Source organism: Rhea americana, unplaced genomic scaffold (assembly GCF_003343005.1).
Source record: "Rhea americana isolate MKP2758 unplaced genomic scaffold, rheAme1 scaffold_43, whole genome shotgun sequence".
In the NCBI taxonomy this organism is placed as follows: domain Eukaryota; kingdom Metazoa; phylum Chordata; class Aves; order Rheiformes; family Rheidae; genus Rhea; species Rhea americana.
This window is the reverse complement of record NW_028186568.1, coordinates 1-16,684: the sequence shown is the minus strand read 5'-3', so window position 1 is coordinate 16,684 and position 16,684 is coordinate 1. Positions and strand designations below refer to the sequence as shown.

The following is a 16,684-nucleotide window of genomic DNA, read 5'->3' as shown; positions in this document are numbered from 1 at the left end:
GTCACTGGTGGTATACAAGTCATCTCAGAGTAGCATGTGGCTGGGAGCTGCATTTGCTACTGCCCCTGGGCAGGATGAGGAAGGCAGAGCTGGGGATGGCAAAGTGAGCTTGAAAGAGCAGCTCCAGTGGGATGCTCAGCAGCTGAATTTAGGCAGCATCTTTAAATGCCTGCAGAGGATGGGTGAACCCACTTGGAGATGACGCAGTGAGATGCTTACTCCTTGAGGCTTGTAGTTGGCTTTTCCTAGACTGTGATCTGAGGCATTTCAAAGGGGACTGTGGTGCAGCAACAAACCAGMTATTGCTTGTGGCTCTCACTGCTGCTTCCAGTACCCAGAAAAAAAAAAGTTTTGGAATCTCCAAATAAAAGAACTTACAGATTTCCAGAGAAAAGCAGAACCTGAAAATTAATCTCAGATAAATCTAYTGCCTCAATTATTTTAATATTTGAGCGCATCACAATCCTGATCATTGTGTGTTTGTTTCATTGCAGCCCCTCATTGTGAGATGGGGATTGTACTGCTGCCCCCACCAGAGAGGAGTTCTGGTGCAAAAAGGCTGTGTAGCATGCTGAGGGCCATTGATGAGGTGTGGGKCAGAGCAGATAATCTACCATAGCATCCTGTAGCGCCCACCCACCATGTACAATCTCCATCTGCTTTTCAGTTTCTATATTGCATTTTTTATTTTGCTCTGCAATCACTAAGCCTGGCTCATGGCACGCTAGAGTTGCAAGATCAATACTTTTTCTTGGAAAGCTGACAACAGAATAAATARTTTTCATGAATCACATAACATACGTTTGGGAAGACATTTTTGGATATCAGAGACATGATGAGAAAGGCCAGTTCACGTAATTAGGTGGCTTGTGAGTACACACAATGCATACTGAGATTTTGCTGAGTTTAAAAGATTTTTTTTCTCACACTTTGCTGTTAAAATGTATCCACTCAAACAGAAGGGGGAGATCATTACAGATTGCTGCAGGATGAGTAAGCAAAGATTAGTCTGGTGTTCAAGGGAACCAGCAAAGTAAATTATTCATGAGCTCACCTTACTCTTCCTTCTGACAACTAGGAAACAAGTTTCTAGCAAAAATATATGGAATTTTTACCTTCACTATGTCTCTTTCTCCATTTTGCTGCTCTACATAGGTATTTGTAGACAGTTCTTTTCCTGAGTTAGGTTTTGAGCTTCATTTTGTTTGGTTACATTTAGGCACAAATTCATCTTTGTGGAGTTCTGGGATGAGCAGCATGTGTTACATTTATGTGCTGAAGCTATGGGCACAGTTTCCATGATGGCTACTGGAAGAGAAGAAAAACAGCATCTTGCATGTATAAAATTCCCTTGAGTTTCTCTTATCAGAACTGGATTTAGGAGCAGCGTGGAACACATGTACTTCATTTCCTAAAGCTCCATGGAAAGTGTGCCTAATGCAGATCCTCCTTCCAGCAAAGCCCTGCCATGACAATTCTAAATAAGTTTTAACTATAGGCACAGAGGAAACCAAGCTGCATTCTTCAATGTTGCAGACTACAAACACTATTCTCATCCATACTGACCTTTTTTAAAGAATTTCCTACGATTTTATAACTCTGTTTTATAGAGTTCCTAACTATTTTATAACTGCCAGTCAGTGGCACAAGCAAATGTTAGAGTGATAGCAGCAGCAGAATATTCCTGCTTCTGGCTCAACTATGTCTGGCACTCTTTTTCTTCAGATTTGTGATTGCTCCCAGTCTTGGTTTAACAGTCTGGGAACCACTGTACAAGAAATGGTTGTTTGGAGAAAATATAATATTAGGAAAAAAAAATATGTGCGCTATGATTACCTGAAGTTCATTTTTTGCTACTTGCTCTAGGGGGCATATCCATCCTGTAGGTCAAGACAGATATGAAGGTCCAGAACTAGGCTTGCATCTTTGAGCTTTGGGCAGTGCCCAGCAACACCAACTATACCTTTAGGAGCTGTAGAATTAAAAAAATGTAACTSTCTTACAGATCAGCAGTCTTGCAGATTGCTAAACTTTTGAAGTATAGCTAATGTACAGATGAGCAGCAGAGATGACATAGTGCAGACTCCACTTGTCTGCTTGAGCAGTTCTTGTTGAAGTTTCTATCTCATCCCAACAATATGTTGCTCACTCCTGCTTTCCTCAGCACTTATCTGCTCACCCATCATTAGCACCAAAGCACTGCCCAGCTTTAAAATGCTGATGCGAAAGACCTGAGTTAAAAAGAGATGCCTAAAGATTAGGGTGCTAGGAGACGTAGGACTTCAAGGTTGTAGAAGTATTGAATGTCCTATACCCAGCTGTGGGCCTGGGAATGGAGTTTAAGCCCATCTGCAACTGTTCAGGCTCTAACCTCAGTAGGAGTCTGAGGCACTAAATATTTTTTTTAGAACTGGGCCATGCTTCAGTGTTTGGGTGATCTGCAAGTTTAAGTCCCATTGATTCTGAATGGCCCAGAGTACCCTATGTCACCTGTGTGCTCTCAAAAAGTGTAACCTGTAGGCAATTAATTTCAGGCACCTATTTTGTAAAATCTCGAGCCGGAGTTGTTTAAAGTTGTTCTTGATGAGCATACAAATCCACTTGGTGCAACTCAGGCAACGGCTTGAGCAATGTTTAAAATAAAGAAGACTTTTAAGTGACTTTTATAAACTAAGAGATTTAGATATTAGTTATTAAATTGGTTAGTTACTTCAAGAAGAACAGCAAATTGTTGTGCTTTGTCCTGKTTTTTTTTCAACTGTCAGTATCCCCTGCCTTCATTATCCAAATGTAAATAGGTGCAGGAATTCCAGATTAAAGTTTGTGACATAAGCCAAACCCAAAATATATGACTTCTGTTTTCCTTTCTTAAGTTCACGTAATTGGAACTGGCTCCCTATCATTGAACAAAATTATTGAATAATTTAATGGGAGGYTAAATGAAAAGTAAGAGTTTTCATACTGGTGTGATGCAACTCTTAAGTCCAATTAAAGCCTCAAAGCATTTTTTAAAAGCTCTATAAAAGGTGAATCATTTCTGTAAACAGCCCTTAAAGTGAAAACCCAACACCTTTGCTGTGGGAGAAGTAATATGGCCTCGAATACCTTTGCAAACAAAGAGTCGCTTGCCTTCTGCAAGCTGCCCTCTTTCTTCAGCAGCTCAGCATGGGGTGCCAGAAAAATCATTAACGGGCCCATCTTGCACTTCCCTCTTTTCCACACCTGCGTATCACGATCCCTGCTGTAACTTTATGGACCGTGAGGAGGCAGGTTTGACGCCATGAAACAGGCTCAGCCAACAGCTGCAGGATGGGCAGAAAGCCAGACAGTAAAATGTAAAGAGGAGGAAGGAGAGGGATCACCTTTGAAGTCTACAAAAAGGCATGACTTTGACCACTTCCTTTTTTAATTAGCTGTCTCAGGTACATTGAGCCTTAGGAAAAAAAAATATGTGCGCCACCAGTTTGAACGTAAAGGGGGGGGGTTGGAAATGCTGAAGGTAATACTGTAAGCAAAATGTATGGTTTCATCTCTATRTAACTCCTTTCTCTCTCTCTCTTTCTCTCTAACCCTTTTTTGGTTAAGTTTAACATACGAGCATGAATGTCAGGAGAAACAGTTTATTCCATTTGGGAATCCCTGAACTAAAGTTAACTCTGCCTTTCAAGTGTGAAAAAACACATTAATGCAGTGTTAAAAGTTACGATTTTGGTCACACACTAGCCAGGAAATTCATAGTTACGATTCCCTGAGCAACCATACCATAGCTCCTTGGTGCATAGGTAGATTTTTTTTTTTTTTTTGAATCAATTTATTTTAAAGTGTTAACTTTTGGTCAATATCTTAGCTTGAGCAATTTACTTTTGTTTTTCGTTACTGTAGCTGAAAGCCTAGTCTGAAGGATTATGTAGAAGAATTGCAGTTGCTATAGGGACCAAGCTTTTATGTGTCTTCAAGAGGCCAAAAGCTRATTTTGGACTAGTATGTTCTGTGTGTTTTCTATTCACATTAAAGTGCATTTAGGGGATCAGATAAGAGAAAATAGAAACAGTAGTTGTTCATGCCTGTAGGAACCACACTTATTTAATTTACAAGATTGTAAATCAAGAGTAAGTACACTGATGCTAAAAGTCTGTGTTAGGGTCAGATCCTTAAACATAGGAGCGCTTTTTCTAAGATGTACTTTCTGACTAAAAAGAGCTGCACTTAAACATGCTTTAAGAAAAAAGGAAATCTATTTTCTCTATTTGTTCCCATATAGGGAAATAAAACAAGTGTTTCTTGTAAGGGGGAWTCCATTTATTTGCATATTCTTGCCTATGCAACAGGAGTAATATCTCATGGTAGGTGTTAGGAGACCTACAAATTCAAAGTGTCTTATATTTCTGCTGCAAATTTGGCAAAGGTATTCTACTTCATATATAGTCAGTGCTCCAAATRGAAGATTGAAATTGAAAAGAGAAAAGGAAACCAAAATAATTTTGAAGTGCTGCAGATCCTCTCAGAAAGCAGATACAAAATATGTTGTAACTGATAATTTTAGTAATAAATATAGTACTTTCATTCAGAACTATCTGAATGAGCTGTCTGCCAGGTTGAGAAGTTGTATGAGATGCTTAAAAGACTGTACAGTCAACTGATTGCATTCAGTATTGCTTAAATATGGGAAAATTTATTTGGGAATTTATTAGAACTGCAAAAATATTGTCAGATTAAAAAAAACAACAACAAAAGGACCTACTGTGCTGCTGTGCAGTCAGCATAGTAAAGTCCATGGGTGCAGTATTAATCAGTGTTAATGACAAAAAACTTCATAGTGGTTTGTAACTGCAATAGGCCTGAGGCTGTTCTTTGCTTGGAAGTAAAAAAAAAGAAAAAGTCATTGTATATTGGTATAAATCCACTGAAGCCAATAGAAATGTATACAGGAGCTGAATCTGGTCCAGTGAGTTTTAAAAACTTTGTAAAAGGGCGAAAGGATCACAAAAGCATGCATGATGTACACASGTAGATTGAATAACATTAATTTAGAAAATATTTCCCAGTCTGTCTTTTCTTCTGATGTTTTTCAGATGATAGTTTTAAAACAGAAAATTAAAAAGAATGCTTTAACTCATATTTATAAACTATAATTGAAATACATAATTTTGTACAGTAGGCAAAGAAAATTATTTATGTAAATTAGTTTATTAATATTCATTTCTCCAGAATCCTTTAATAGAGAATAATAGATCTTCCTGTCATTCTCTAGTGTTAGTTTTTCTGTCTCTAGGCATATGCATTAACAGAAAAGCCTACATGAGAGCATACAGACAACTGGTTCTCTGGAGGTGATATGTCTCACAATTAGGAGTGTTGATTTTTTTTTTTTTTTAAGATCAGGCAGTGTAAACAGATCTCATGGTGTTTTAAGAAGTCATTTATATAGATTAATGGCCTTAGAAATGTATCTGGTGTTTATGGGTTGTTGCTCTCTTTGCTTAGCAAGCATCAGGCAAAAAAACATATCCTGATATCATATTACAATTCAATATGTACACATAACAACTTTTTGTAGAAGATGTTATACTATGGGTGAAATGGTAGCTTAGCTCACAAGGTTTTTGTTTTATTTTTATGAAAACATTGGCAAAACCTGCACATTCGGGGGGAGGGATGAGAATCGCAGAAAATGATATTATCTGCAAAACTTCTAGGCTTACTGAAATAACCTGAAAAGATAATCTAATCCATCCCTCTGCCCAACACAACCTCAGATACACCTATTTATTCCTGACAGATACTTGTCTAAGCTTGTCTCACGGACCTCTTGGAGACCTGCTATCCTTGTCAAACTAGTCTTGATCTCTTCTAAGTATTATTTTTTTTTTAACATGGAACCTTAACTTTCYTCCTGCAGTTTAAGCCCCTTCCTTTTTGCATTTTCCATCATGGAATAACTAATAAGTAGATAAACTACAATCTACTTCTTGCCAGTATGCCGTGTCAGAAGGGTACCATGTTCCCTTCAGTCTCTTCTCCTTAAGCTAAAACACCATTTTGATTAACTGCACTTTCTAGACTTCGGTTCTCTTCAATWTTTCTGCATCTCTCTTGATGTGCCTCCCCCACAGCCACGTCCAGTGTCCCCTTGAGGCTATAAAGCAGCGTATAGTGGAACGATTACATTTTATGATTTCCAGGGCGGGCTTACGTTTATAGTTCCTGTTGCAGCATTTGGGTTAGCTAAGCTGGCAGCCCTCTGAGCCGCTCGTCTTTCCTTTCTCTAGAGCTCACGCTTCAGCCAGCTCTTTGGGTCCTGTCCGCATGCAGTGGACTGTCCTTGCTTATGTGCATGGTCTTGCGTTTGTCTGTGCTGGAGAAGCTGCCGCTTCCTCGGAGCACACTTTCAATGGGTCAGGATCACTTTGTGGAGTCTAAGCCYGGTTTCCATCTCTCCCTACTTGGTATCATGTGCAGAGTTAACAAATGCATCCACTATTCTGTCATCCAGGTCAGTAGCTGATGTATTATAGCCTCTAAGATTAATYTGGGGGGAATATAAAGCAATATATTTTATTGAGAGGACTAATGCTRTGTTTAGTGGTTCTAACAGTGGCCCTTGAAATACTAAATCAGGAGCTATGCTAGTGAAGTGTATGGATGTACAGGGACTTGAGGCCTAGAAAAAAGATGGAATTGGGAAGTAATAACAGGATACAATGCAACAAGATCTATCTTCCTGTGGAATTACAGCCCCACTTCCTAATAATGTGGTTGTGACTGAACTAGACAGTGAACTGGAGATAAGAGAMATAATTATTCTGTTGAGGCTGGGCTACTTTTCCCATGCATCTTAGATCCATGTGGTTTGTGCATGGCATCAGAGCACAAGTCCCTACTCCCATAGTTCTTCTTTTCACTGTGGATTAGAGACTGGGTAATGAGTGTGTAGCTGACCGCCTTTTCTTCTACTGACATAAAGGAGAATCTCCTTAAGCTGCTCTCAGGAGGACAATAACAAAATTTGTGATTCACTTTCTCCTCTCAAGAAAGTAGGGTATAGTTCTGTGATGTATAGATCAAGGTTATTACTTTTCATAAGGGGCTCTACAGACACTCAGACACTTTTTTTTTTTTTTTTTTTGGTTACCTTGCAGCCCTAGTAGCTTGGAATCACTAAATCCCACAAGTTAAAAGGAGCACGTTGCATTTGACTGGAAAGCTGTTCAGGCATTCTGGCAAATAGTGGAGATATGATAAATTAGGCAGTGTTTTCCTTCACATCAGGTTGGAGCTAGTGCTGTAGCAGACTGTAAGCAAGCATACTGTTTCACAGTGTGATGCTTTGAATGAGCCTTCACACAGGCATTTCTTCCCTTTTAAATTTAAACTGTTGCCAAATTCTTTCTCAACACAAGAATTGCAAGGTCTCACTGGACCGCAGTGGAGCATTGCACACTAAAACAATAGGCAGGCTGCAAGGCTGCAAGCTATATTTATCCTGYTGGGCTCACTATTTGYTGTTTCTGTCATATGCTAAACCTGWATGTTGGATTTTGTACCACAGTTGCAGTTTTCTAGGCTCTCTGAATTGCAGAAAAGACCTGAAGAGTTGCTCCAAACTCAGGAGGAGGTGAGTTCTCCCAGTAAATCTTCATGATATCCTTTTGTTGCCCTTAGTTTCTCCTTATTTCCTAAAAAAAAAGAAAAGAAAAAAGAAACACCACTAGCACCAGCAAACAAGGTTTATTTGAGCTCTTGTAATTATATCTGTCTGGGAGAACAGCCAAGGTGTCAAAGTATCAAAGTGAAATTCAGAAAAGTCAAGAGCAAGTAGAGACTTGAAGGGGTAAAAGGGAAATAGAAAAAAAGTACTGGTCTTTATCATGGTAATAGTAATGAAGCCAAACTGAAAAAGCACAGACAATGGGCTGAGTTACTGTACTATAAACTGCTTCCTGCCACTGGGTTTCACAAATCAACTTTACTAAGCTGATTAGGGAACTACAGAGCCGCTTCTGTTGTTTCTCACTCTTGGGGGAGCTCGCCAAGCTTTAGGATTTCTGCCATTCAGGGCATTTCTGGTTCTTACTCCTGAAAAATGAAAGTGAAGAAAGGACTAAAGAAATGAAGTGTTTTCTGTGGTTTACTGTTTAGAGATGGGGAATGTTTGAGCTGGGCAAAGCAACATTTCTTCTCCTGGAGAGCCTTGCAATCTCCCTGCAGGGGGTGAGCATCCTCCCAGGCAGGCTGCCAGCTGGGCCCCACAGCACTGCTCATGCCCTGGCACTTGGGTGTAGGAGGCAGGGGTTGGAGCCTCTTGCTGGCCCCACTTCTCAAATCTACCAGTTGGTTTTGCATTTGGCATCATGCTAGAGATGGACATGAGMTCTGTTCCAGAAGTGGTTCACAGCCTGGGCTCAAGAAACACCAAAGATTCCCCTTCTGCTAAGCTGCCCTGCAGCCTCTGCATGCATATCCCTTCAGGGGATTTCACCCCTCAGGCATGCAATCAGGCTTTTAATCAATTAGGCAAATTGACTGCAGGGTTAAGCTATTTCCTATTCATGGCAACAAGCCTGGGTTACATTAACTCTCTATTTCCCAGGAGCCCAGATCCCCCCACCTTGTTTCTTCCTTTTCAGATGGGATAAAGGACAAAATTGTGAGAAAGGAGAGGAGATTTTAGTAATGATGGATATGGTCTGCTACTGCAAAACAAAATAATTTAGCAAAGTGTGAGAAGATTTTGGTGACCCTTTTTAAAAACATAATAATAAAAGTAATATTTTCTGGCAGGCAGATACGGGAGCATTTACTCTTTCAATCCCAGTCTTCCAAAGACACAGTGTACATGAACAACCCTATCAGAGTCCATACAAYTACTCAGAAAACTAGTGCTGTATGTATTTAAATTTATAGGTGCTACAAATAATTATGATATGCTACTCACAGAATACAACTTTTAAAAGGCCTGAGAACAGAAGTTCCAGATGAAAATTTACCATTCTGATGTTCTTCATAGCAAAGATTTATTTTTATCAGGCTCTGCAAAGAGTTATGCATGAACAAGTCACTAAAGTCACCCAAACACCACATACGTTCAGGCTTCTACTTGTTCAAAGCTTATTGGAGGTTCAGGGCCATAGCATGTCAAGTTTGTTCTTCTTAAACATAGTTCCAAATATACTAGCCTTTGGTTTCAGTTATTTCCAAAGACGACATCAGGCTATACTATTGCATCTGATTTCATTTGCTATTTCAGGAGTTCTGTTACAACTTCTCGCCTAGGGTTGTATATGGGACAGAAAAGCCAGCCCACACAGTGCTGTTGTCTGTTGCTTAGTGCTGTGAGCAGCCCACTAAGCACATTGCTCGGTTTAGGCTCTACGCTTGTTTTATTTTTACAGTCACACCAGTTGCATTAGGTTCACTCCAGCAAACAGCAGCATGTGGAAGGTGCYGTGTGATGAGTCACCAATGTCCATCCATGTATTAGCAATGGATCTTGCGTAGAGTTGCATTGATTCCTGAAGACTAATTCCTATGGCCTTAGGGCCAACCTGAGTTGGTCCTTAAGTCTCTCAAGACTTCCAGAGTTCAAATAACTCTAATTAGAAATAAAATACCTTCTTGATTTTGACTGGAGTTGCTTCCTTCAGCAGGCAAGAAAACTGCTGAATTCATATAGAAAGGCAAGATTAAGAGTTAGAYGAACTGGCCAAAGCACACACATACAAAAATTAATGATTATTACAATTAAAAATTGCTGCTCAAACTCATTAACGATGATAGTKTATCCATTCATTGCAGATTATGAGCTGAACACTACATGTAAAGGTGACACAGTCACACAGTGAAATAAGTGAAACACGGAGATATATAGTTACAAGTCATCTTTGCTCACCAGACTAGTCAGAAGAATAGGGGAAGCTAAACATAGAGCTGAGGTTGAATAGGTAAATTCCAAACTTCATTTATTTTAATATATGTAATATATATATTTTATAAAGAACATTAAATGTTRCTAGAGCTATCCTGATATGATACAAAACAGAATTTAACCTCAGTATTTTTACTTTGGATTTATGTTGCTATAACTCTAATTCAGGTCTTAAAATATCAAGGGTTATACARGATTGTAAAGATAATGTTTTTCTTCTATTTAATTTAAATATGAAAATTCCTTTAAGTAAGCTCACAGTTTGTATAATGTGTTACAATGATGCAATTTTTTTTCTACCTACAGTATAGAATTTCTAAAATGAGTAAGAAATATTTTCATCATAAAAAGCATCTTTTTCACTTGCATCATATRTATCATCGTGCCTTTCTTAATATGGCATCATCTAAGAGGTCAGTTACTGTCATCATGTTTTCGTTTTAATTTATTTGAAGGTATTTTCAGGTCTCCTGAGTTTCCTCAGAGATAGCAAACAGCTCCATTATTTAACAAATTTCTGCTGAATTTTAGACTGACATTTGTTTTACGGGCATTTATTTTGGCTTCTTCATTTGCAAAAATGATGGCTGTGTTTTATACACAGTTGTTAATCTATGAGTACGTAAATGATGGAGCTAAAATGTCACAAACCTCTGATCATTAAAAATGAGATGATTATATTGGCCCCATGTTAACCATGTGTTCAGAAGGAAAAAAAAAGATTAACAAGTATGCATATGAAAAACTGATTAAACTTCAAATTTATTTCCCCATATTTAACAAATTTTGGCAAAGTAAGCTTATAAATTTGCCGTGTTTCAAGCCTGTGTCGCATGAATGAATGAGTTTCAACGGCCTTAGAGAGAGAGGACCAGATTTACATTTACAGAAAATCCCAGTTACATTAATTTCAGATCTCTGTATTCCTGTTTCAAAGTACTTTTGCACCTACTAAAGCAATAACATAGAAAAGTAACACAGATCAGTCCAGAACCCAGAGGACTAGAGTGACAGCCTCCATTTGTTCTCATTAAGAGAGTCTTCTCCTCATAGGACCTCCATTCTCATTTTAGCAAAGCTGATAGATCTCTTGGCAARCATCTTGCTTACGCTTCTCAAAAACACTTGGGAATACAAATAGCTTCCCTGACAATAAGATTGTCTCCTTCAGATGGTGATCAAGCTTAGTGTTTTGGTGGTCCTTCATACTTGGTAATGTTACACAAGCACAAAGTTACAGTGAGGTTCTGTCTTAGGTAGGAAGCTAAGTTATCTAAAATTTACACCTGATCCCTCTGCTCTTCCCAGCCCAGGAAAACTTGTTTCCTTACTTGAACTCTGTTGTAGCATTTATTTTCATCACAGAAGACCCTYAGCCCTTTAGCAAAGCAGCCATCTATTTTTAACACCAAGGGAGAAACACTACAAGCAGCGTATGCAGTTTTTCAAGGTAGCTCCGCAGTTAGGTCCCAGGGATGCCATATGGCAAAATGGACAATGATTTGACAGTGATGATCGTATCTGCTAYGTATTCAGAGACTGATGACCTTTACTGCTTTCCTCCAAATCTGTTTCTTTATTGGTGTTACCCGGAACAGACGGTTGGAGCAAAACCACCAGTTTGCAGCTGTTGAAAATGAGTACAGTGTCCGTGAACTGGTGAGTAATCAAACAATTACAGCTTTCTTCTGTGCCTCTGCTTTTTAATGAAGAGTCTACAAAGCAGAATAAGGACTAAAGCACCTTTCCAGAGTATTGTTAAGCTCTCTCTCTCTCTCTCTCTCTCTCTGTGTGTGTGTGTGTAAATTAAAACAAATTAAAATTCATAGCAGACAAACAGATTTGTAGTAAGTGGTAGGCAGAGAGTTTGCACACAGAACTTCTGCATTTAGACCACTGTGCAGTTTGGCATAACTGATATGATGGACTGAAACAGCAGAAGTATAGTGAATAGTTCATAGGCAGACAAGGACAGTAGTTTGGATGCCCTCTAGTACTTAAAACTTCCTGTTCTCATCATAGCTAAAATTAAGCAAAAGCTTTGTTTTAAAGGTTCCTTGTGAAATTCCACTTCTGGTAGTCAGTGGTAAATCTGCCAAGAGCACTGGATGGGCAGAAGTTTACATCTTCTATTTGCAACCTCTCCCGGTTACACAGGTATTTGCAGAGAGAGTGGAATAAGGTCCTGTCTGTATTGTAACTACAGCCAGTTCAGGTGGCTTAGTGGTGCYGCTGTTCAATGGCATCATCTGTGTCTCTGCTGTGTTGATAGAAATCAAATGAAAAAAAAAACGGCCATGTGCATCAAGGTATATATTTTAAATAGTTGTTGGATGTAAATTTCACATTTCTGTCACCTTACATGTTAGAAATGTTCCATTCTTGGTATTAACCAGAAAAAAAATCTGACTAATTTGTCTAGAACTTGCAGGCTTTAAAGCTGGGTTTTAATATCCACTGATACCTACTGTCCACTTAAAAACCTTTCAAGCAAATGATTTTAAGATTTAGGTAGCAAAAATCAAGCTGTGGGTGCTGTGTGCCTTTGAGAAGTAACTGAAAGTTAACTGAGAGGTTTGTTTCCTAAAAAAATAACCCCAGTTAATATATTTTGTTATGGATTCATAAAAAAATTTTGTGAAAATATCTTCATATCTCATTTTTCACCTACAAATTTTAATTATTAGAACTGAACACAACCCATATGCTGTGAGACCTTTTATTTGTAAGGAAGTGATAGTTCTAGAGAGAAATGTTSTTCTAACAGAAATTCCTGAAAGTACTCGCTGCACTGACTTCACAAACTATTAAGAACTTTTTATATTTCACCATACCATACTGTACTTGCACTTTCCATGTACGTACGATCAACTTAAGTCCTTTCTTTGTGATCTATATCTTCTGTGGTCAGTGCAGGTCTAAAGAGGGACAAAAATAAAACACTATTTGCCAATAGATAATTTACCAGTGAATTAGAAAAATAGATAAAATGTATATAAAMTATTTCCCATCTGTAGATTCCTTCAAATTCTGGCAAAATGCAATAGCAAAATAATCTGTCAGAACAGTATGTCACAGAGCATTAAAATGAGAATTTTAAAAGCCTCTTTATGACACTGCAGTTACGTTCTTRGAGCTATTACAGAAGTTCTGCTTATCTAAGAGTCCAGTATTTCATAACTTTATTCTGAAAACCAAAATAATATTAACTGTACAAGGACCTGGAGTAAGCCCAATGGTTTTAACATAATATAAACAGTAATGTTAGATACTTACTATGAATAATATATATGAAAGATGGAGAATTTGAAAGTTAGACCCATTTTGTTCAAAATGAACATCTGATTTTTCTATATATGAATAAAAGATATTTAATCAATTTTTTTCAAGCAATAGAAGAAAATAAAAAGAAATAAGCAATAAATGAATGTTTTCTTCCTTTATTTAATATTTTACTGAAAAATAGGAAAACCAGCATAATCCATGAATGGAGCTGTCATGTTCTGGGACATTCTTACTAAATTCAGGGAAGTACGGCTCTTAAACAAGCAAAAGCTTTCAACATTGGTCTTTCACAGGCTTCTCCTGAAAGAGTCCTCTGATTTTTTTTTTTTCGTATTCTGTACGATAAGGGATAGCGTGCGTAGGTATTATGTCTGAGCATTGCTCTGTCAAAGCAAACCCATGTAAACCAGCTATTTTTGGCAGCAGTTATCTTACCTCTTTTTAAAGTTAGACACCTCACATTTTGCAGTCGGCGGGGAAAGACAGGCAGCGTCAGTGGACGGTTTACCCCGCTCAGAGGCAGGCGTGCAAGGCAGGCTCCTCTGCAGGGTGAATCTCTACACCTATTCACCCTCTTTGACTAATGAGGAACCTTAGATGGTTGACTTCTAATTGAGTTAGCCGTGAATGTCCCCGTAGTAACTGCCAGAAATGTACGCTCTTCTGCATTTCAAAATTCAATCTAAAACTAGTATMCAGGCTCAAAGGCAGGCAATAGTTTTTGCAATACTTACTCTAAAGTTTGAGGTAATGATGCACTCAGTCCTGAATATGTTGTTGATTTTTACCGTATGTGATGCTTTTTAGCTGTTTGCAGTATTCTCCTGCAAAGTTGCAGAGCTACTTTATATTACTTACAGTGATTTTCTGTTTCTCCTATTCCAAGATGAATTATTTATTTCCCAATGAACGTAAATCACCATGTGCCACTGAGAGAGAGATGGAGGAAAACATATTTCCAGGCTTGGCAGGAAAGAAAGAGCAGGAACAGTATCGCAAGAGATCCTCTAAAGTACACAAAGTTTTCAAAGAAATGAGAATTGAAGGTAGTGGAGGCACTGAAATGTGAGTACGCTTTCCCTACATAATGATTTGAATCAGTGTATTTCCTAGGTCACCCCCATTCTTGAAGAAAGCCCTATCTAATGGTTATTTCTACAAGGGTAATAATAGTTCCTGTGAGTAAAACGCCTGTATTCCCTTGTGCAGACTGAAAGCAGAAACCTGTTTTATAATAACAGTAAGGTCTCCAACCCCTTTTCCTTTTGTAACTGTGATTAAGAACAATGCAGTTCTTAAAGTAATCACACATTCAAATACAAGTAGGTGTGAGCTTTCAAATATACTGGAAGTGAATATTCAGAACATCACATCCTGGTGTTTGCTTCTGAAGTTAAGAAAAACCTGCTGTGCAAACCAGGATGCATGTTTTAAAAAGTCCATAAGTTGGTTAATTTGAAGCCAGATTTCTTCAAACAGAACAAGGCACATATTTACCTTCCAGGGATGTGTGCCATTTGTGCCAACTTTGGTACTGTTRAAAGAAACGGATTTTGAGTTTCTCTGAATGCAGAAATACATGCAAATAAAATTTTCACAGCTCATTTTTAGATAAATTTGTTTTGCTGTTCTGAAGTTAACATTTTAYTAATAGTTTATTTTCAGTTGAAGGGGAGAAGGTGCGAAATTATACTGCCTAAGAAGAGATGTTTTAAGTAAATTAAAATAAAAAATATTATAACAGAAGATTGGTATCTAATACAATTATTTTGTAAACATAGCACTATGATGTGGACATGAAAATTGGTCCATTGAATTAATTGCAGTAAGCATTTTCAGAGAAGTTTTTGGTGCATCTTGCAGTCTGGAGGATCGGAAATCCAGTGTCAGTGCTTTAGCCCCACGTGAAATGACCGCTGTGCCTCTAACCCTTGAAGACGTGGCTCTGAAACATCCAGTGCTGGTATGTTGGCCCTCATTTATTCTACATCTTCATATTCAGTTCCATAAAACCTGGGGGCATCAAGTACCACAACTGGAGGCTTTGTCCAATTTCTGAGCTGCTAAAGAGAGATTTGTGTTTGACTTCTCTCTCAAATCTCAATACAATGACAAGACAGAGTCTCCAGCCCTACTTTCTGTGTATAGGCATGTGCATATCACTATTAGCACCAGCTCCCTAAAGACAATATTAGGGATTTTAAAGGTATATCTTTTAAGGAATTTATTAAGCTGTAAAATAGCTTAATAACCCTAGAAGTACATGGATACTTAGTGAGTACCCATGATGACTCCCTTACTTCTCRTAACTGTTAAATCTTACTTCCTTTAAAGTTAAAACCCTAGTTTCTATTTCCCTTRTCTAAAATTTTAATCATAGAGGAAATAGTATTTAAAAAGATGGCTCCTCTAATTTACTTMTATCGGCCTGTGTGATTGTAGATATAAAGACACAGACTCTAGCTTTTACTCTAAAAACAGTACCAGCCACTGCAGCGAGAGAATAGAGGATGTCTTCCTCTTTAACACGGATTTTAATTTCAATTGTTTTTGAGTTAAAATTCTTTTAAGACATGACAATACTATAGTATTATTTGGTCCATCAGAATTAGAGCTGATGAAAAATGAGAATGCACAGCTTTTGAACTCTGACTCAGCCTGGCTGCTTTTTGATTAAACAAACAAACCTATCCTGCAACTGAAACATTGATGTTCCTGGATCAAAATGTGTTATTTCAGTTTGTTGGAATGACACAAAATGTTCTAGATTATCTTAGTTTGTCCTTCTGGCTTATGGGACTTGTAACTCACATGAAATCAGAAGCTCAGACTACCTGTGTCAGACTCCCACATCCAGTATCACATATTAAAATGGGATGTGAGGCCCAGCCAAGGCAGTGCCAGTGGGAATAAGCCATCATCTGGGGGTGGAAGTGTCTCATAAAGGGGCAGGTGTTGGGCTTGGCCCCCATGTTGGGACCAGTTMAACCCACTGAAATGTTAGGCCTTGGATTTGACATAAAACTGCATTTTTTGTCYTGATTTTTCCATGTGAAATTGAACATGCTGTGAAAATATTTACTTCTGCAAATATTACACTTTTCCACTTATTAAATAAGCAAATAGAAATCCCATCAAACCCTTATCAGAAGTTGTACATTGACCCAAATTTTAATTTCTAACATTATTTGTAGTACTGAATTATTTTATGATAAGCTATTATAACTTAAATGATAAATCTCTTGTTCAGGACTGATTATATAAATGCACATGGCTGAATTCTTCAGTACAATGGTGAACTTCTGCTTGTTTTTTTGTTTTTTTTTTTGTTTTTTTTTTATCTCTAGGAAGCTAAATCAGTCGTTACTTACCAGACTAATTATGCAGATAAAGAAGAAATTCCTTAAACTGGAACGACTGAACAACTGAACAACTAAAATGCAGAAACTCACAGTAGAAATTACTTTTTTTTTT

General features: G+C 38.0%; 1 protein-coding gene across 1 annotated transcript in view; it reads left to right on the top strand.

The window, feature by feature from the left end:
- Nucleotides 1–16,652, top strand: part of LOC146589839 (uncharacterized) — a 69,902-nt gene extending 53,250 nt beyond the window's left edge. The window contains exons 9-14 of the mRNA XM_085315426.1: nucleotides 7,550–7,615; nucleotides 10,232–10,338; nucleotides 11,524–11,584; nucleotides 14,097–14,275; nucleotides 15,074–15,173; nucleotides 16,558–16,652. Of these exons, the coding sequence (XP_085171552.1) occupies nucleotides 7,550–7,615; nucleotides 10,232–10,338; nucleotides 11,524–11,584; nucleotides 14,097–14,275; nucleotides 15,074–15,173; nucleotides 16,558–16,617 (573 nt within the window). The 3' untranslated portion in view covers nucleotides 16,618–16,652. The remainder of the gene's footprint in view (nucleotides 1–7,549; nucleotides 7,616–10,231; nucleotides 10,339–11,523; nucleotides 11,585–14,096; nucleotides 14,276–15,073; nucleotides 15,174–16,557) is intronic.
- The last annotated feature ends 32 nt before the right edge of the window (nucleotides 16,653–16,684 follow it).